We start from the raw sequence: 22,026 nt of genomic DNA, 5'->3' as shown, positions 1-22,026 counted from the left end.
TCAGGAAGGTCTCTTAGGGTAACCTTATCTGACTGAGCTCCTTACTAGGCAGCTGGTGGTACAATTCATGACAAAGGTTAATAGAGGAAGAGACATGGGATTAGGGAGGGAATGGAAGAGTTTGGACCTTGGACACTGTGGTGGTTTGAATCCTGTCCACCAAAAATTCAGATGTATTTGGAACCTCAGAACCTGAGATCTCATTTGAAAGTAGGATCTTTGCAGATGTCATTGAGTCAGGGATTGAGATGAGGTCATCCTGGATTACAGTGGACTCGAGAGTGCATGGTAAGTGCCTTTATATGAGAAGGTACAGGGGAGAAAGTCATGTGGCAATAGAAGCAGAGAATGGAGTGCTGCAGCCACAAGCCAAAAGACACGTAGAGCCACCAAAAGCGGGAAGAGGCAAGGAAGGATCCTCCCCTAGAGCCTTTGAAGGGAAAGCCCCTAATTTCAGAACCTTGCCTCCAGGATGATGAGAGAATAAATTTCTGTTGTTTTAAGCCACCCAATCTGTGACAGTTTGTCATGACTGCCCTAGGAGACTAATATAGACACTCCTATGAGATGCTCTAAGAAGACACAGAATGATATAGCTATCGCTAAGACCACAGTCTGTAGCAGGGAGGAAATCAAATGGAGAAATGCTCCAACTCCCCCTCCTCTCTGATCTCTTGCTGGTGCCTCCCATTGGCCAAGCCAACCCGGAAGGCAGAAGATGTGGTGGAGGGCAGAGTTGTGGGGCTTGGATGATGCAGTCACAGAAGTCAGCCCTGCCTCTCTACCAGGACACCAAACAGGGCAATGAGTGGATATTTTAGGGAGACAGGGCAACAAGAGAATGGCAAAATACATCGAAATGCATGCAAGCTCTAGAAAGAGGGTAGAGATAGAGAAAGGGTGATTACCTAGGATTAAGCCCCAGCGAAGACCAGCGTTTAGAGATTGGATAGAAAAAGAGGAGCAAAAAGGGAAGATTGAGAAGTAGAGACCAGGAGGATAGGAGAAAAACGAGAACAACATTAAGAAGGGCGTGGTCAAGTAATCTGGGCACAGAAAAATGGCCATATGATTTGGCAGCCTGGGGATCTTTGGCCATCCTCTTTGGAAGAGTTTTGGTTGAGTAATGGGGGCTGGAAACCAGCCTGGGAAGGGTAGGAGAAGAATGTGCAGTGAGGAAGTGGCGGGAACACGTGAAGGCAACTCTTTATGAAGAGGAGTAGAGAAATTGGTTGGTGGCTGAAGGGAAATTTGGAGTCAAGGGTGGAAGTTTTAATGATGGAAAAATATTGATTTCTGTAAATTGGGTCATTCCTATCCATTATACCAATATGCACGGGTGTCTGCTCCTATATAGGATTTTGGGATTCTCAAATGCCCATTTGAGGTTTAGCATCATGAATTTAATGTCACCTGCCCAGATAGTTGATCTCATTCAGGAATGCCCCACCCCCCAGGTATGGGGAAGGCAACTAGTTGACTTCATGCAGGGATGGATTTTTTCCAGGAGGGAAACAGGCAAGAAAGTGCGATGTAATCAACCTATGTAAGGTTGACAAGGCAGGAGAGGGTTCTAAGAAATGGCGGGGTCAGTGGGTTGCAGGACTCGATGGGATGGACGTTGGTTTGCATTTAAGGGAGTTAGTGAGCTGGAAGGTGGTTGAAGAGGAGGTGGTTCAGCCGGGCGCTGTGGCTCATGCCTGTAATCCCAGCATTTTGGGAGGCTGAGGCAGGCAGATCACAAGGTCAGGAGATTGAGACCATCCTGGCTAACACAGTGAAACCCTATCTCTACTAGAAATACAAACAAAAAAAAAAAGAAAAAAAATTAGCCGGGAGTGGTGGCGGGCACCTGTAGTCCCAGCTATTTTGGAGGCTGAGGCAGGAGAATGGCGTGAACCCGGGAGGCAGAGCTTGCAGTGAGCCAAGATCGCGCCACTGCACTCCAGCCTGGGTGACAAAGCAAGACTCTGTCTCAAAAAAAAAAAAAAAAAAAAAAAAGAAGGTGGTTCAAGACAAGGATGCTGGAAACGGGTGTTTTGGAGGTGGCTGGTGTAGCTTCTGAGCATGCATAGCTGGAGTGGCTTGGAGGAGACATTGGTTATTAATGAAGAGGTAGGGACATCCTCCAGTGATCAAGGAAGCAGGGGACAAGCATGGACCATGGTCTCTCCACAGGGAAATTGGAGGTCATCAAATGTTAACAGGTTCCATCGGAGTCTTAGCTCCCACCTTCTGTTTTCCTGTGGATCTCAGGATCTTGGCTGCTGGTGCTACTTCTGACTTTGGACTTCCCATTGAGCCCAGCAGCACTGGGAGGGACCTTCATGGCATTGGCTGGTTTAAGGAAGACCTTCTTGGCTTTGCTGACTTTCTTGGGAGCCTTCTTGGCTACAGCTGCTTTTGAGGGAGCCCTCCTCACCTCACCTGACTTCTTGGGGGCACCTTTTCCACCTTATCTGGGTTGGGAAGGTCTTTGATTCTGTTGCTTTCTTGGGTCCCTTCTCACTGGTTTTTCTGGGGACCATGATGGTGGACATCTTCCAGAGCTGGGTTTTCCTTTTATACTTGGGAACAAATTTGAGGCTGCCAGTGGCCTCACCTTGGTCTTAGAGTTGATGGTCTGCAGGGAATTTCCAGGTTAAAGGGTTTTTTTTGTTTGTTTTGTTTAATTTTGAGACACAGTCTCGCTCTGTCACCCAGACTGGAGTGCAGTGGCACGATCTCGGCTCACTGCAGCCTCCACCTCCTGGGTTCAAGCAATTTTCCTGCCTCAGCCTCCTAAGTAGCTGGGATGACAAGCACACACCACCATGCCCAGCTAACTTTTGTATTTTTAGTAGAGACAGGGTTTCACCATGTTGGCCAGGCTGGTCTCAAACTCCTGATGTGAAGTGATCCGGCCACCTTGGCCTCCCAAAGAGCTGGGATTACAGGTGTGAGCCACCGCAGCTGACCTCCAGGTTTAAGTTTAAACCATGAAGTAGATGAACTGTGTAGAGAGAGGCCAGGGAACTGGAGGATTTTACTGACCACTGAACAGGGATGTCACTATGGCAGAGAGGAAAAGGACTCCCCTTGGTAGAGTGAACATATAAAGGAAAGTGGTTGAAAATTGAATCAGGAGACAGAGACCTCACACCACTCAGAGGTCCCTAGAGAACTTTACTGACCTGGAAAAAAAGAGAAACAGGGAGAAAGTCTTCAGTTCTTGTTTGGAATCTGACTCCAAAGCATCCTTACTCCTCCCTGTCTTCCCAGAACCCGGGAGTTTGAAAATTGATGAATACTTTTTGTTTAAAACTTGGCTTGTTGTTGCTGGTTTTTTTTTTTTTTTTTTTAATTTTGGTTTGTTGTTGCTGGTTTTTTTTTTTTTTTTTCTTCTTTCTGTTTTCATCAAGAGATCTTTATTTTACTTTTGTGTATTTGTGTTTTCCAGGAGTCATGTTAATTCTTCCATGTTTAAACTTTTTGGCCCAGAGGAATTTATACATTTAAATTATGGATTTAATTTCAGAAGGTACACACACAGACGCGCACACACACACTCATCTCACTTTTTAAAAACTGGAAAATGTAGCCCTGTAAATCTCCAGAAAATATCTAATGTGGGCCATGTACGGTGGCTCACGCCTGTATTCTCAGCACTTTGGGAGGCCGAGGTGGGTGGATCACCTGAGGTCAGGAGTTCGAGACCAGCCTGGCCAACGTGGTAAAAGCCTATCCTCACTAAAAATAAAAAAATTATCAGGGTGTGGTGGCAGGTGCCTGTAATCCCAACTAATCGGGAGGCTGAGACAGGAGAATCACTTGAACCCAGGAGGCAGAGGCTGCAGTAAGCCGAGATCACCCCACTGCACTCCAGCCTGGGCGACAGAGTGAGACTCTGTCTCCAAAAAAAAAAAAAAAAAAAAAAGTCAGTGTGCATCCCCTCTGACACCCAGCAACTTCACATCTTGGAATTTATGCTGCAGGAAAATTATCACAAGTGCACAAGGATGTATGGTGAGATTATTATTATCAAAGATAAGGTCTCACCGTGTCACCCAGGCTGGAGTGCAGTGAAGTGATCACAGCTCACTGCAGCCTCGACCTCCTGGACTTGAGTGATCCTTGTGCCTCAGCCTCCCTAGTAGCTGGGATTACGGGTGTGAGCCACCATTCCTGGCATCCCCCTTTAAAAAAAAAGTTTTAATTATGAAAAGAATATGGGCTCATTGTTTTGTGTGGCTTTTAAAACGTTTTAAAAATGTGTAGTGTGTCATTTAGAAGGTGAAAAGCTCTTACCCCATCCCACCTCCCGGAGATAACCTCTGCTAGCAATTTCGTGTTTGTCTTTCAGATTTTTTTCCACACACATTCTTTGTACTGGCTGCTTCCCCTCCTGGGTTACTCTTCTCCCAGATAGAAACAGGGTTCATTCCCTTGCCTCCTTCAGCTTTTATTAAAACATTATCTTCTCTCTAGCTGGACACAGTGGCTCACGCCCGTAATCCCAGTGTTTTGGGAGGTGGGGAGGCAGGAGGATCGCTTGAGCCCAGGAGTTTGAGACTAGCCTGGGCAACATAGCAAGACCCCATCTCTATAAATAAATAAATAAATAAATAATATAAAATGGAAATTTAAAAGAGAGAGGGAGGGACTCTTGAAAACCATCCGTATCATGCTTCTCTAAGTGGTTGAGGGCTCAGAGGAAAAAAATCAGCAATTTCATATCATGGAATTTGTTCTGCAGAAAAATTCTCACAAGTGCACAAGGATGTGTGGTCAGATGGTGATGATGATGATGATGATGATTAGTATTATTATTATTGATGAAAGTAGTCGTAGTAGTAGCAGCAGCAGCAGTATTTTAAAAGACAGTCTCGGCTGGGCGCGGTGGCTCACACCTGTAATCCCAGCACTTTGGGAGGTTGAGGTGGGCAGATCACTTGAGGTCAGGAGTTCGAGACCAGTCTGGCCAACATGGTGAAACCCCAACTCCACTAAAAATGCAAAAGTTAGCCAGGTGTGGTCTTTGGTGACTGTAATCCCAGCTACTAGGGAGGCTGAGGCACGAGAATAGCTTGAACCCAGGAAATGGAGGCTGCAGTGAGCCAAGATTGTGCCACTGCACTCCATGTACTCCAGCCTGGGTGCTGACCCAGGTTGGGTGCAAGACTCCTTAAAAAAAAAAAAAAAAAAAAAATCAGAGCCTCACTCTGTCGCCCAGGGTAGAGTGCAATGAGTAAAGGCCCACGATGGGAACCCTGAGGAGAGAGTCAAAGGGAAAGAAAAAAAAAAGCAAAACCAAAATGGGATTTTTAAAAAAATCAGGAGCAATTCACATAACATAAAATTAACCATTTTAAAGTGAACAGCTCAGTGGCGTTTAGTGCACTCCAGCTGTTATGTAACCACCACCTCTGTCTAGCTCCAAACATTTTCACCACCCCTAAAGGAGACCTTGTACCCATTAAGCAGTCTCTCCCCTTCTCCCCTCCCCGCCACCTTTCTCCAGCCTCTGGCAACCACCCATCTGCATTCTGTCTCTATGGATTTACCTATTCTAGGTAGTCAACGGGATAAGATAGCCCAAAAGTCCATCCATGGATGAACAGATAAGCAAAGCGTGATATATCTTCCTCAGATATTAGTCTGCCTTAAAAAGGAATGAAATACCAATCCTTTCTACAACACAGATGAACCTCAAAAATAGGATGTGGCCGGGCACAGTGGCTTACGCCTGTAATCCCAGCACTTCGGGAGGCTGGGGTGGGCGGATCGCTTGAGTCCAGGTATTCGGGACCACCCTGGCTAACATAGCAAAACCCCATCTCTACAAAAAAATTTGCAAAAAACTAGCCAGGTGTGATGACATGTCCCTGTAGTCCCAGCTATTCAGAAGACTGAAGCAAGAGGACCGATTGAGCCCAGGAGGCCGAGGCTACAGTGAGCCAATATCATGCCACTGCACTCCAGCCTAGGCAACAGAGTGAGACCCTATCTCAAAAAACAAAGCAAAACAAAACAAAATAGTTGATGCTGAGTGAAAGAAGCCAGACACAAAAGGCAACATCGTGTGTAATTCCATTTACATGAAATGTCCAATGAAGATTTTTTTTGGCAACATGTATTTCGAGTCTAATATTCAGTGAGTGGACCACACACATCCACTGCAGTATATTCTTGGAAACATTTCAGATTTGAGAGAAGGTCTATTCAGTTATGATGATGGTAGGTGTTGTCCCTTCCCTCCCTCCTTGAAGAAAAGGAACTAAGCCTGGGCGCAGTGGCTCACACCTGTAATCCCAGCACTTTGGGAGGCCGAGGTGGATGGATCACTTGAGGTCAGGAGTTCAAGACTAGCCTGGCCAACATGGTGAAACCCTGTCTCTACCAAAAAACACAAAAATTTAGCCAGATATGGTGCTGCACACCCGTAATCCCAGCTACTCAGGAGACTGAGGCAGGAGAATTGCTTGCACCCAGGAGGTGGAGCCTGCAGTCAACCGAGATCGCACCATTGCACTCTAGCCTGGACGGCAGAGCAAGACTCCATCTCGAAAAGAAAAAAAAGAAAAGAAAAGTAAAGAAACCAAAAGAAAAGGAAAGAAAAGAAAAGGAACCAAGACCTAGAAAGGCAAAAATAGGAAAAGTTATTTACTATTAGCAGCAATTGTCATAAAATAATGGACATTTATTGCATGATTACAATGAGATGAATTGTATCCTATTTTTATAAGCACATTAAGTTTTCTTTTTTAAAAAAAATGTATTTATTTATTTATTTTAAGAGATAGGGTCTTGCTCTGTTGCCCAGACTGGAGTGTCATGGTCTGATCATAGCTCAATGCAGCTTCCAACTCCTGGGTTCAAGCAGTCTTCCTGCCTCAGTCTCTCGAGTAGCTAGGACTACAGGCATGTGCCAACATGCCTAGCTAGTTTTAGTATTTTTGTAGAGACAGGATCTTGCTGTGTTGCCCAGGCTGGCCTCAAACTCCTGACCCCAAGCGATCCTCTGCCTTGACCTCCCAAAGGGCTGAGATGATAGGCATCAGCCACTGCGTTTGGCCCACATTAAATTTTCTAGTCATCACAGGAACTAAAGTAAACAATATGAAACACTCATTTATTGAGCACTTACTATATGCAGGGCCCTGTAATAGATTACGGTGTATATCAACTCATTCCATTCTCACACAACCTATGAGGTTGGTGCTATTTCCTACCTTTTACATATGAGGAAACTGAGGCTTAGAGAAGGAAACTGCCTTGCTCAAGGTCAAAGCCACGTCTGATCCCCAAATCCTTTCAACTCCTCTACGCTACTATTTTTTAATGCAGATATTGCCAGTGTTCTAAGCAGAAGCATGACTTAGCAGCCCTGAGTAGACTTCTCATTTCAGAACCAAAGTGTTGGACATTCTTGGATAATATGAAAAAACAAATGACACACAAACCCTATTTGATACTCAGTTTTTAATTTTCTCTTCATTTGATTCTCCTGATGACATGATTAATCTTTTTCGCCTATACCCTGTAAGTGAAATGTAGGTCTTTGCAGATGTCTCAGAGAGTGTTAATACTTGCTGCTGGGTTTGTTTTCTCTCCCTGGGGCTTCCCATCCCTGGGTGCAAGTGAAATTAAACTTGTGCCTCTTTGCCGCTGGCCGTGGTGCTGAAAACATCCCGGGCGGCGCTAGGATTGCCCTTGTTTGCACGCCATCCCTGCTAAGAGGCTTGGGCTGATCAACGAGAGGAGAGATCTTTTCCAGGCTTCGTTTTGGTTAGAACTGTGTGTCGAAGAGTTTGAAGCCCATGTCTGGGAACTGGAGACTGTTTGGATTATTGGAAGTTGAAATAGTCATTAATAATTCCTACTTGAGTTGGGCTTATGAGGGTGTGGACTAGCATGCAATGGTTGGCCTTTACTAAGTTGTGGCAGTTGGTTGGGACTTGGGCGAGGTGTAACCCATTTGGTCTAATCCGTATGGTTAGGGCCCCAGGTGTACTTGTATTTTATTTTTTTAAATAAAGGCAAAATCATTCATCTTTTAACCAGGGTAGCTCCTGAGTGGTCTTTGGGGACCACCAGCTTAAAAGTGTAGACTGTGGGCTCATACCTGTAATCCCAGCACTTTGAAAGGCCAAGGTGAGAGGATTGCTTGAGCCCAGGAGTTCAAGACCGGCCTGGGCAACATGGTGAGACCCTCATCTCTACAAAAATGTTAAAAATTAGCTAGGTGTGTTGGCATGCACCTGTAGTCCCAGCTACTCAGGAGGCTGAAGTGGGTGGATCGCTTGAGCCTGGGAGATCAAGGCTACAATGAGTTGTGATCATGCCACTGCATTTCAACCTGGGCAATAGAGCAATACCCTGACCAAAAAAAAAAAAAACGAAAACAAAAAGGCATAGACTGTGGAGTTGGGCAGACCTGGGTGTGAGCCCGAACTCTGCCAGTACCTCCTATGTGACCTTGAGCAACTTGTTTAATCTCTCTGAGCCTGGATTTTCTTATGTGGAAAATGGGGCTTACCACAGAACCCACCTTGTTGCAAGGAATTAACTGAAACAAGATGCTTACCATGGTATCTGCCCAAAGAAGCACTTGGAAACAAGGCAGCTGTAATCATGGTTGCTGTGCTTGTTAATGGCCCCATAATAGTTGATCATATTGCAGAGTGAAATTGGGGCATGTGTTTAGTGGACCAAGGAATATGTCTTAAACCCATATATCTAGAGTCCCGGTACCCCCTGCTCTTTTCCTGGTGATTGTGATGAGCATGGAACTAACATGAAAATAAGGTCTGTTTGGATTCTTCCTACAAGCTCAATGACCTGGTTGACTGCTACAAGTATCTGTTTTCTTACAACCCACCCATCAGCAGCCCCCATAGTGGAAACAAGGTCACAAAGAGTTGACAAACCTGATTTGATTTTCACACCAACCACAGGAGGTTTGAAATGAGATGAGGGTGAAGAGCATCACAGAGGGCTGCAAGGATTACTTGGACACTGCAATGTCTTGCTAAGGGATGGGAGCCATCAGCCATGCCCACTTTGAGAATTTTCCTTGATGTCCTGAATCCCAAGAGCAAGGTCCTGTTCACAGATGCAAGCCCTCCTTCTTCCCTACGCAGAATCGCTTGGTCTTTTCCAGGGTCACATACAGCCTCTCTCCCGGGCCTCTGCAGGTCCTGATCAATTTCGTTGTGTATTGAGCTCTGTATCTCCTCACCTGCCTGCAGGGCTGTCTGCTATCCTGACTTCCGAGAGCCATTTCGGGAGCCAGCTTTTCCTTCCATTAGGGATGCTTCTCTTCTTTCAGCCCCTGCCCCCCTTTGGCCTCCTAGGATAGCTGATTTTTCTGGATCCCGCTGACACAGGTGCTTTCTCTCTGAGCCAATCAGGAAGCAGAAAGGCTCAGCTCAGCTAACAGAGGCATTGCTCACCGCAGCTGTGAGTTAGAACTCAGGCTTTCTAAATCGGGAGGATCAGGCATGACTTGAGGTCGGGCTGAGAAAGCCTCGCCACCCCCCAGCTCGACTACCCAGTGCAACCTTTGACTTCTGCCTAGGGCGAGGCATCTCTTACCACACCAAGAACTCAGCAGCCCATCTTTCTTTCATCTGGGCACCAAGTACATCATTGCATATTTCAGGGGGTTTCACTGTGTCCTTAACATGCTCATGGAGACTTGGCTTGAGATGAGGTCAGGGTTTATAGGCAGGAGGACCCATACCCCCTTCCTTCATTTCCTCCACCGGTGATTTTTGTTTTGTTTTGCTTTGTTTTTGAGACGGAGTCTCGTTCTGTTATCCAGGCTGGAGTGCAGTGGCGTGATCTCGGCTCACTGCAAACTCCGCTTCCCGGGTTCAGGTGATTCTCCTGGCTCAGCCTCCCGAGTAGCTGAGATTACAGGCATCTCCCACTATGCCCAGCTAATTTTTGTATTTTTAGTAGAGATGGGGTTTCACCATGTTGACCACGCTGGTCTCAAACTCCTGACCTCTGGCTGATCCGCCTGCCTCGTCCTCCCAAAGTACTGGGATTACAGGTGTGAGCCATCACGCCAGACCCTTCCACCGGTGTTTTTTTGAACATCTACTATATAGTGAATGCTCTCCTGGGCACAGAGGATGAAGCAATGAACAAAGTAGACAAAAAGTCCCCACGTGCATAGAGCGTGCAGTCTCGTGGGAGAGACAGGGAACAAGATAAAGAAGGAAAAAAATAGCAGATGCTTGTCTGGGGAGGGGAAATAAAGAAAAAAAGAAGCAGGCAAAGGGGGTTGATGGATATGACCTTTGAGTAAAGGCCTAAAGGAAGTGAGGGAGGGAGTCATGTGGATGTCTGAGGAAAGAGTATTCCAGGAGAATGAACAGCAGGTGCAAAGGTCCCTGGGTAGAAATGTGCCTGGGGAGTTTGGGGAATAAAGGGGAGGCCGATGTTGCCGGAGCTGAGTGACTAAGGGAGAGAAGAGAGGAGATGAGGGGAGGGAGGTAATGGGAGCAGGTCATGCACCTTGCTGGTGCTGGGAGGACTTTGGTTTTGCTTTTGAGTGAGATGGGATCCATGGGAAGGCTTTGAATACTTCCACATGCGTTAGGCTGAAATTTTCTTTTCTGCTTTTGTCTCATTCCAACATTGCTCTTATATCTTCAAAATCTTGGGTTTCTTCTCAGGCTCTTTACCCAAGTGGGAGCAGAAGGCTGGTACCCAGGGCTCTTCAGTTCTCCCCCTGGGGTCAGAATGTGGAGGAGAAAGCTTGGAGGAGAAAGAGGAACCCCCACCTCTTTCTGGATGACTCAAAACCGCAATTACCTGAGCTCCTCCTTCTACCCCTGAAATAGAGGCACTTAGCACTTCCTAAACTTCCCGGTGCACACAAATCCCCTGGCGATCTTTTTAAATGCAGATTCTGACTCAGCAGGTGGATGCGGGGCCTGAGGCTACATTCCTAACAGGTGCTGGTTCTGGGACCACACTTTGAGTAGCAAGGGTCTAAGGTCTTTGTTGCAGATGTCCATCTGGGGCATGTCTGTGGACACTTGCTGGTGTGTGGGTGAGCAGAGGGAGAGAGGATGATGTTGGAGAAGCAGTGTGAGTATCTGTGTTTTACAAGAAGTAAGAAAATGAAGCAAGGTGGGAGATAAGAACCTCTTTCTTTTTGCCTATGTGCTAAGGTTTCATTGCCATACCCGGAGCGCCCTGGGTCTGAAATCCAGGCGACACTGACTGGTTGAAACCCTGATATTGCAGCCCAGGAAAGTGCTGCATGCTGCATGGTGGCCTTCTGGGACTCTTCCTGGAACCTTCAGTGCCGGAGCCGATCCAAAGGAAGTCACATCCCTGCCATTGAGGGGCAGGAGGCCAGGGAACCGGAGGAGTGGGATGGTAGAAGCGCGTGTAAGGAGACTGAGTTGGCAGGGAGAGGAAGCGAAGTCAGCTTCAAATCATAGTGAGAGGAGACCAGGGAAGGGCTTGGCGTTGCTGCTCTGTGTACAAATATTGTCTCTTATTTTCCGGGCTGCAGGGTGAGGCAGAGTGGAGTATTTGTGCAACACGGCCCAGCTTTGTTCTCTGGGCTCCTAATGCCTGTCAGCTCGGAGGCAGAAAGCCAATCAGAGATGATCGTCGGCAAGGCCAGCTTTTGTTGGCTCCCCAAATTGCCCTGAGTCTCAGATTTTGCTTTTCAGAGTGTGCGTGGAGCTCGCCTTCAGCTGCTTTCAGCTGGAGGCAGAAGCTGAAGCTGGTGACAAAAGGAGGCCTGGTTTTCCTGGCTTTCCGAGAGTTTACGGAGGGGGTTTCTGTTTCACACTCCGTTTTCCCACCTGGAAAGCGGGTTCCACTCTCCCTCCGGCCTGGAAGGGATGGTTGTATGGTGCTTCCAAAATGCCAAACCTAACTCCAGGGCAGAAGAGGAGACTGAAACCAATTAATTTTCCAAAGGATAGAGCTAGGAGGAGGGGAGAGGTTTAGCATGGTCAAGTTCCCCAAGATGCACTAATTGATCTCCCTACGGAACATGGGATTTCAGTGCCCCCAGGGGACACTCAGCAATGTTTAGAGACCACTTGAGGTTGTCATCACTGGACAGGAGGGGATGCTACTGGCATCTAGCCCAGGGATACTGTTGAACGTACTGCAGTGCCCAGACAGCCCCACCAAGGAGAAGGATCCACCCCTAAACCTAGTGCTGAGGTTGGGAAAACCTGCTCCAGAGTAACCAACACCGTATGGCGTTTTCACTCAAGCAGCCCCTTCTCCAGTGCCTACACCTCCTTCTCAGAGATCGCCAGATCCATACGCCTGTTGGAGTGGCACACTTCTGAGGGGTGTGGCAGGGGGACAGTGGATATTCCCATTCACCGGCTGATCAGCAGGTCAGGAGCTAATATGAAATGAACAGGATAGACCCTCCCTACCTGCCCTGCAGATCCTCTGGTGGGACACTAGGGAGGGAGGCCTCCTCGACCCAGATGACAGTTCCCAGGATGCAGGGAGGAGTTTACCTGTGCAAACTGGAGAGAATGCAAATGGGGCACATAGAGATATGGACGTGGATGACCCTTCCCCTGCCTCGGGTCTTGGAAGAGCAGATTCTCAGAGGTCTGCCCTGATTACTGTAATTTTTTTTTAATTGAGGTAAAATTAATATAATACAATTAACCATTTTAAAGTGGCATTTAGAGCTGGGCACAGTGATTCATGCCTGTAATCCCAGCACTTGGGAAGGCTGAGGAAGGAAGGTTGCCCAGGAGTTCAAGACCACCCTGGGCAGCAAAGTAAGACTCCGTCTCTTAAAAAAAAAAAAAAAAAATTAGGTACACGCGGTGGCGTGCACCTATAGTCCCAGCTACTCAGGAGGCTGAGGCAGGAGGATTGTTTGAGCCTAGGAATTCAAGGCTGCAGCGAGCTGTGATCATGCTACTGCACCCCAGCCTGGGTGACGGAGCAAAATCATGTTTCTTTAAAAAAATAAAAATAAACAAAAAAAGAAAGGAGAGGGGAGGGAGAGGCATTTAGTACATTCACAATGTTGTGTAGCTATCACCTTCATCTCGTTCAAAAACATTACGCAGTCACTCCCATTTCCCTTCCCATTCCCCAGGAACAACAAATCTGCTGTCTACCTCTGGATGTGCCTATTTGGGACATTTTATATACATGGAATCATACAATATGGGGTATTTTATGTCTGCTTCTTTCACTTGGCGTAATGCTTTCGAGGTTCATTCCTCCTTTTTTTTTCTTTCTTTCTTTCTTTTTTTTTTTCTTTGAGACAGAGCTTTGCTTTTGTTGTCCAGGCTGGAATGCAATGGCACAATCTCGGCTCACCACAACCTCCACCTCCCGAGTTCAAGCGATCCTCCTGCCTCAGCCTGCTGAGTAGCTGGGATTACAGGCATGCACCACCACGCTCAGCTAATTTTGTATTTTTTTTAGTAGACACAGGGTTTCCCCATGTTGGTCAGGCTGGTCTTGAACTCCCAACCTCAGGTGATCTGCCTGCCTTGGCCTCCCAAAGTACTGGGATTACAGGCATGAGCCACCATGCCCGGCCTACTTCATTCCTTTTTCTGGCTGAATACTATTCACTTCTATGGGTAGACCACATTTGTTTATCCATTCATCCATTGATGAAATTTAGGTTGTTTCCATCTTTCGGCTATTGTGAATAGTGCTGCTGTGAACATTTGTGTATGAGTGTTTGTTGGAGTACCTGTCTTACCATCCTTCCCTGTTTATACCTTGGAATGGAGTTACTGTGTCACATGGTAACTTTGTGTTTAACGTTTTGAGGAATCAACAAATGGTTTTCTATGGCAGTTGCACTGATGTTGTTTTGTTGTTGTTGTTGTTTTTGTTGTTGTCGTTTTGAGACAGGAACTCACTCCCATTGCCCAGGCTGGAGTGCAGTGGTGCAGTCACGGTTCACTGTAGCCTCAACCTCCTGGGGCTCAAGCAATCGTCTCTCCTCAGCCTCCCAAGTAGCTGGCACTATAGGCCTGCGCCACCATGCCCGGCTAATGTTTTATATTTTTTGTAGAGATAGAGTCTCACTTTATTGCCTAGGCTGATCTCAGACTCCTGTGCTCAAGTAATCCTCCTACCTCAGCCTCCCAAAGTGCTGGGATTACAGGCGTGAGCCACCGCACCTGGCCAGCTACACCATTTTATATTCCCACCAGCACGAGGGTTTCAATTTCGTCACATCTTCACCAACACTTGTTTTCTGTTTGTTTTTAATTTTAGCTATCCTTGTGGGTGTGAAGCTGTATCCCATTGGGGTTTGATTTGCACTTCCCAGATCACTAATACCTTCATGTACTTATTGGCCATTTGACTGTCTTCTTTGGAGAAATATCTATTCCAGCCTCCTGTCCATTTTTCAGTTGGGTTATCTTGTTGTTGTTGTAAATGTTCTTTATATATTCCTGGTACTAGACCCTTATCAGATACATGATTTGCAAATAGCTTCTCCCATTCTGTTACTTGTCTTTTAACTTTCTTGATAGTGTCCTCTGATGCACAAAAGGTTTAAATTTTGATGAAGCCCAGTGTATCTGTTTTTTCTTCTGTGGCTCATGCGTTAGGTGTCAAATCTGATCACAATGTTTTATTTATTTATTTATTTATTTATTTACTTACTTATTTATTATTTTATTTATTTTTGAGATGGAGTCTCTTGCTCTGTTGCCCAGGCTGGACTGCAGTGACTTGATCTCGGCTCACTGCAACCTCCACCTCCCATGTTCAAGCGATTCTCCTGCCCCGGCCTCCCAAGTAGCTGGGACTACAGGTGTGTGCCACCACGCCTGGCTAATTTTTGTATTTTTGGTAGAGACAGGGTTTCACCATATTGGCCAGGCTGGTCTTGAAGTCCTGATCTCAAGTGATCCACCCACCTCGGCCTATATTTGTCTATTTTTAATTTATCTTTTTTTTTTTTTTTTTTTTTTGAGACAGAGCCTCCCTCTGCCACCCAGGCTGGTGTGCAGCAGTACAGTCATTGCTCGCTGCAGCCTCCACCTCCTCGGCTGAAGCGATTCTCTCGCTTCAGCCTCCCAAGTAGCTGGGACCACAGGTGCCGGCCATCATGCTGGGCTCTGCCACTATATTTGAAATTGCAGCCCTGACCCTTTCCACTGTCTATAGCCTTCACCATCTTACTACATAACATAGAATATATGATGTACTATATAACATGGTACATGCAGTGTACTGTATAACGTAGTATACATGATGTAGTTATCTCAATTATTTGCTCCTCCTCTAGGAAGCAGGAGGAAGCTTCTCTTGTCTGCTTTGCTCTCAGCTGTGTCCCTAGCCCAGAACAGAGTCTGGCACGCAGCAGGTACTGAATGAATATGTGTTCCATGAATATTGCTGGTGAGATAGAAGGTGAATATCCGCATTTCCCTTTAGAACTCACCTGCTCTGGGTTTGAGATCTGCAGGGATCTACTCCGGAGACGAGAAAGAATAATTCCACCTGTACTGATGAGTTGGGAGGATCTGGAGGGCTTGAGATCTTTCTATTGGGGTCACTGGGCGTGGGTGCCCCTCCAAACACCCTTCTTTTCTTTAAACAAGATTTTTCCTTAATTCCCCAATACTCCCTTTGAATATATGATTTTAGCCACCATCATAGCGAATTGCATCGTCCTTGCACTGGAGCAGCATCTGCCTGATGATGACAAGACCCCGATGTCTGAACGGCTGGTGAGTGGTGTCTTTTCTCGGGGGCTTCTCCTTGGCTTTAGCAGGACTTTGATTTTTGGGGGAGTGGAGCAGGGCACACAGGAGGCTCACAGTCCTGGAGCCCAGAGCCAGATCATGGGAAACCTAAATTTCTTTTTTATTTTTTTCTTGAAACAGAATCTCGCTCTGTCACCCAGGCTGGAGTGCAGTGGTTTAATCATAGCTCACTGCAGCCTCCACCTCCTGGGCTCAAGCCATCCTCCCACTGCAGCCTTCTGAGTAGCAGGGACTACAGGTGCCACCATGCCCAGCTAATTTTCTTATTTTTGTCTTTTTTGTAGAGATGAGGGTCTCACTAGGTTGCTTAGGCTGGTCTCAAACTGCCTATTTTGGCATATGGCATAATTTCAGGCAGTATACTCAAATGAACATTGTTAATGTTAATAATTATGTCTTGACCAGGCACGGTAGCTCACGCCTGTAATCCCAGTCCTTTGGGAGGCCAAGACAGGTAGATCACTTGAGGTCAGGAGTTCGAGACCAGCCTGACCAACATGGTAAGAGCCTGTCTCTACTAAAAAAAAAAAATACAAAATTAGCTGGATATGGTGGCACACACCTGTCATCCCAGCTACTTGGGAGGCTGAGGCAGGAGAATCGCTTGAACGTGGGAGGCGGAGGTTACAGTGAGCCAAGATCACATCATTGCACTCCAGTCTGGGCAACAGGAGTGAAACTGTGTCTCGGGGGGGGGAAAAAAAAAAAAGGAAAGAAAGAAAAAAGAATATTGCAAAGGATACAGATGAAGCGATGCATAGGCTGAGATACGGGAGAAGGGTGTGGCTGGCAGTTTCCAGGTAGCTTCAGGAGGGGGACTGGTCACCAGAAAGACCAAGGCATGATTCGAGGGTTAGGACTTTCAGCCCCACCCCCCAACCTCTGGAAGGGCAGAGGAGCTGAAAATCAAGTTGATCACCAATGAATGATTTAAATCCAACCCTCTAATCATGCCTTGGTTTTCCCGGTGACCAGCCCCCATCCTGAAGCTACCTAGAAGCTGCCAGCCGTCAGTCAGTCCTTAGCCTACAAAAAGACATCCCTTTGGAGATCCCAAGGATTTTAGGAGTTGTACACCAGGAAACAATGTCAAAGGCCCAACATACATTTCACAAGGTCACAGTCTTCTAAAAACTATAACTAGTCTAGCAAACCTATGATGTCTAGACCTTTGCATTTTCACTTAAAATAATGCTAAATAAAAAGAGTCCGTTGGGCCGGGCGCGGTGGCTCAAGCCTGTAATCCCAGCACTTTGGGAGGCCGAGACGGGCGGATCACGAGGTCAGGAGATCGAGACCATCCTGGCTAACACGGTGAAACCCCGTCTCTACTAAAAATACAAGAAAATTAGCCGGGCGAGGTGGCGGGCGCCTGTAGTCCCAGCTACTCAGGAGGCTGAGGCAGGAGAATGGCGTGAACCCGGGGGGGCGGAGCTTGCAGTGAGCTGAGATCAGGCCACTGCACTTCAGCCTGTGGCACAGAGCAAGACTCTGTCTCAAAAAAAAAAAAAAAGAGTCCGTTGAAAGACTGGTAAGCAAATAGACGTACCAGTGGCAAGCTGATATGGAAAAAAAATCATTCAGGCAGAATGAAATGATTGAAGCTTGAGAAACGTTGTAACAGATGGGAAGACGTTCACGTAGGGGCTCTGATGGAGAAGAGCTTATAGCTTAATTTCAAATATGATAGATTATCAGCTGGAAGCCAGAAGCAGCTGGAGGTTCTGCAGAGGAACTGGAGGTGAGGATACTGGCCACTTATCAGCCAGTACAGAACTCCTATTCCAAACCTTTAACAATCTACCAGCTGAGAACCATCCTAAGGGGTCAGATTTAGGAGTGAGGTCAACGCACAAGCTCCAGCCTCAAATGCCTTGAACGCTGCGTGTGACAAGTAAATCCTCTAAACCAATGCTTTCCATTAGAACTTTCTGCAGTCACAGAAATGATCTCCATCTGCCCTGTCCAGTAGGATCGTCACTTGAAATGTAGCCAGTGTGACTGCAGAACTGCGTTTTTAAATTTTACTGCATTTAAATTAATTTTAATTGAAATAGCCACATGTGGCCTGTGACTGTCGTATTGAATAAAGCAGGTGCAAACAAGCAATTCTGTTTGGCCAAGTGATATGTGACGTTGGCCCAAAAGGAATGAAGGAGGAAGTTGCCTTCTCTGAGCATTGGCTTTGCTTGCAAAAGGCTTTGGACAAGAGAACTCTGCAAGAGGCAGTGAGGGGTGGTGAGTGCAGGAGGGTCAAGGGAAGTGAGACGGTGGTGGATACTGATTTCTAGATGGGCTGGTTCCCTGGTCTTGCCAACATCTGCCCAGCCCAAGACGCTGACCTTGCGTTCTCTCCCTTCCAGGATGACACAGAACCATACTTCATTGGAATTTTTTGTTTCGAGGCTGGAATTAAAATCATTGCCCTTGGGTTTGCCTTCCACAAAGGCTCCTACTTGAGGAATGGCTGGAACGTCATGGACTTTGTGGTGGTGCTAACGGGGTAAGTGGCACGTGCTGTACTCTTTGGATTTAACTAGCTGAAGGATTACGAGGCTTTTGGTTGGTGTGGTTTGCGCCGGGCTCAGGAAGGCTGAGCCCTTGTGTTCTCCCTCCCCTCATTATGCACCTGCCTCCTTTCTGCCAACACCCCACATCCATATCTCAGCTGTATATTACAGCAGATGCTTTCTGTTACAATTAAAATAATAGCTCATTATCGTTGGCTGCTTCCAGAGTGCTTTATGCGCATTCTCTAATTTAATCCTTGCAACAACCCACTGAATTGGGAAATATTAATATTCCCATCTGACCACTGAGGAATCGGAAACTCAGAGCGTAACTTGCTTAAGGCCACCAAGCAAGTAAGTGATGAAACTGGGATATGAACAGAAGATTATGCATTCCAGAACTCAAGGTTTTAAGTGTTGTACGTGCATGGGTCTCTTGATTTGCTTGAGGATATCTTGCTTTTATTTCAACTTGGTGAATGTGTTTTGAGAATGTTTGGGTGCAAGGGATTGTGATTATGACAAAGGAGAAAAGCAAGCTAAATAAGGTACAGTCACTGTCTTCAAGGAGTTTTCAGATCCATATATGATGAACCGTGGTTGAAATGTGTGTATGCTTTCCTTGAAGCACCCTGTATGAGGTAGCACTTGCTGGTGTAACAAAAGATTATGACTTAAACACAGCAGAAGTTTATTTGTCACTCATAGAAAATTCAAAAGTGAGCTGGGTGTGGTGGTGCATGCCTGTAATCTCAGCACTTTGGGAGGCTGAGATGGGAGGATCACTTGAGCTCAGGAGTTCAAGACCAGCCTGGGCAACATAGTGAGACCCCCCCCACCATCACTAAAACATAAAATAAAATAAAAATTAGCCAGGCATGGTGGTACATGCCTGGGAGAATTGCTTGAGCCCAGGAGTTGGAGGGAGCAGTGAGCTATGATCATACCACCACACTCTAGCCTGGGCAACAGAGCAAGACCCCATCTCAAAAAAAAAGTCCAAAATAATTGTTCCTAGTTGGCAAGTTCATCTGCTCCAATGACTGACGGACCCTAACCCTTGCCGTATTGTGGATCTTCATTGTCAGCCCACAGCATCCAATAACTCCATGCTTGTCTGTATCAAACCAGGAAGGAGAAATGAGCATAGAAGGTGATACTTGGGAAGGTTTATGAGTTTGGAAGGGGTGTGACCCATACCTGTTTCATTAATATCCTGTTGGCTAGAACTGGGTCACATGACCACACATCACTGCAAGGGAAGCTGGGAAGTATCAGACTGTGCTTAGAAGAAAAGGGAAATGGATTTGGAGAATGACCCACTAGTCTGTCAGGGACCTTAAAGACTTTTATTAGATTCCAGTAGGGACATTACTATCTGTTACCAGTGGCTGGTTCCTCCTCTTCCCACTCTCTGCTCTCCTCTGAGCTAAGTCTGGGCTCTTCTATTCTAAGATCCTTCTTCACTGGGACACCTTTTTCATAGTAATCGTTTACAGGATCGTAGCTCTCCATGTTTTGTTGCTGCTCCATGTTCTGTCTCTCTTGGTGGATGTGATGGGTTGCAGCACCCATGCTGTGCTGGCTGGACTCTCAGAATGCAGATTTGTTTCAGAGCAATGTTGCCTCTCACAGAAGGAACTGTGGCCTATTGGGCTGTTTCTGTAGAGGCCTTCAGATGGCAGTGGTCTGTTGTAAGGACTCTGGGCTAGCTCTCATGGGCTTGGTGGTCACAGAGGGATCTTTGTTGGTTGTGCTCACAGTTCAGTGACTTGGGACCTTGATGGGTTCCAAGGACATATTATGGTGCTGGGCACTTTTCTCTTACCCTACCAGGAAGCTCACCTGGAAACAGCCTAGTGGCTAACTTTTTTATTGTTTACAAAATGTAAAGCTGGGCAGGGTGGCTCATGCCTGTATCCCAGCACATTGGGAGGCCAAGGTGGCAGGATTGCTTGAGCCCAGGAGTTTGAGACCAGCCTGGGCAACATAGCAAGACCGCATCTCCACAAAATAAAAATTAAAAATGTGTAAAGCTGGGTACAATGGCACATACCTGTAACCCCAATTACTCAGGAGGCTGAAGAGGGAAGATGGCTTGAGCCTAACTAGTTTGAGACCAGCTTGAGCAAGCTAGCAAGATCCCATGCAAAAAGAAGTAGAGAATAATAGAACAAACACCTGTGTATACATTCATTTATTCAATGACTATTTATTGAACACTTCTATGTGCCAGGTCCTGTTCTAGGCTCTGGGACACAGCAGTAAACGAAATAGAAAAATCCCCTGTTCTCATGGAGCTGCGAGTCTACTGATGGGGATGGACACAATTGATGGATGAATCAAGTGTGTCAGATGGCGGTGAGGGGTACAGAGGAAAAATAAAGCAGGGGAGGGATGGGATGTGTGGCAGGCAGGGGTGAGGGGTGCTGGAAGCCAGGGAAGGCTTCACTGGGAATGTGACATCTGAATGAAAACCTAAGGGGAGGTGAGTGAGTGAGCCATGAGGAGAGCTGGAACAGAGTGTCAGGCAAAGGGAACAGCCAGTGCAAAGGCTCTGAGGCTGGACTGTATCTGATGTGTTTGGTCAACAGTAAGAAGGCTCATGTGGCTAGAGAAGGTGACCAGAAGAATAGGGAGAACTGAGGATAGAGAAGTAATGGAGTAACCTGCCATCAAAACAAAACCTTTCTCTCTCTTTTTTTTTTTTTTTTTTTTTTTGACAGAGTCTCCCTCTGTCTCCCAGGCTGGAGTGCAGTGGTGCGATCTCGGCTCACTGCAGCCTCTGCCTCCCAAGTTCAAGTGATTCTCCTGCCTCAGCCTCCCAAGTAGCTTGAATTACAGGCGTGTACCACAACACCTAGCTAATTTTTGTATTTTTAGTAGAGACGGGTTTACACCATGTTGGCCAGGCTGGTCTCGAACTCCTGACCTCAAGTGGTCCACCTGGCTCAGCCTCCCAAAATGCTGGCATTGCAGGCATAAGCCACTGTACCCAGCAATACAAAACCTTTCTAACCTTTCTAATCCCTGTTTTCTCCCTCCCTAGACCCATTCCTTTCTCTCCCCCATCTGGGGCACTTTCCTGAATTTTATGTTTATTATTTCCATTTATGTATTTACACTTTGGCTGCCTAAGTATATAAGAAATAGATGCTACCTATTTTTACACTTAAAAATGTTTTTTAAATAGCATCAGAGTGAGAACAGTTTACACTTTGACTACATACGTAGATAAGAAATATGTGGGCTGGGAATGGTGGCTCACACCTGTAATCCTAGCAATTTTGGAGGCAAAGATGGAAGGATTACTTGAGGCCAGAAGTTTGAGACCAGCCTGGCCAATGTAGTGAAACCCCGTCTCTACAAAATGAAATAAAATGTAATAAGATAATCAGCTGGGCATGGTGGTGTGCTCCTGTAGTCCCAGCTACTCAGGAGGCCAAGCCGGGAGGATCACTTGAGCCCAGAAGGTTGTCATTGTAGTGAATGACTGCACTCCAGCTTAGGCAACAGAGCAAGACCCTGTCCCTAACAAATAATGTTTTGTTTTTGTTTTTGTTTTTGTTTGAAATAAAGGTCAGGTGTGGTGGCTCACACTTGCAATCCTAGCACTTTGAGAGGCCAAGGCAGGAAGACTGCTTGAGTCCAGGAGTTTAAGACCAGCCTGGGCAACATGGTGAAACCCCATGTATACAAAAAATGCAAAAACAAGCATGCATGATGACGCATGCCTGTAGTCCCAGCTACTCAAAAGGCTGAGGTGGGAG

At 46.5% G+C, this 22,026-nt stretch overlaps 1 protein-coding gene across 3 annotated transcripts in view; it reads left to right on the top strand.

Annotated features, from left to right (window-relative positions):
• CACNA1A (calcium voltage-gated channel subunit alpha1 A) overlaps positions 1-22,026 on the top strand; it is a 309,344-nt gene that overhangs the window by 36,265 nt on the left and 251,053 nt on the right. For all 3 annotated transcript variants that reach the window (XM_025366939.1, XM_025366938.1, XM_025366937.1), the window contains exons 2-3: positions 15,605-15,710; positions 18,110-18,249. In XM_025366939.1, the coding sequence (XP_025222724.1) occupies positions 15,605-15,710; positions 18,110-18,249 (246 nt within the window). The remainder of the gene's footprint in view (positions 1-15,604; positions 15,711-18,109; positions 18,250-22,026) is intronic.

This window comes from Theropithecus gelada, chromosome 19, assembly GCF_003255815.1.
Source record: "Theropithecus gelada isolate Dixy chromosome 19, Tgel_1.0, whole genome shotgun sequence".
Taxonomy (NCBI): domain Eukaryota; kingdom Metazoa; phylum Chordata; class Mammalia; order Primates; family Cercopithecidae; genus Theropithecus; species Theropithecus gelada.
The sequence above is the reverse complement of the archived record's forward strand: the minus strand, read 5'-3'. Positions and strand labels throughout refer to the sequence as shown.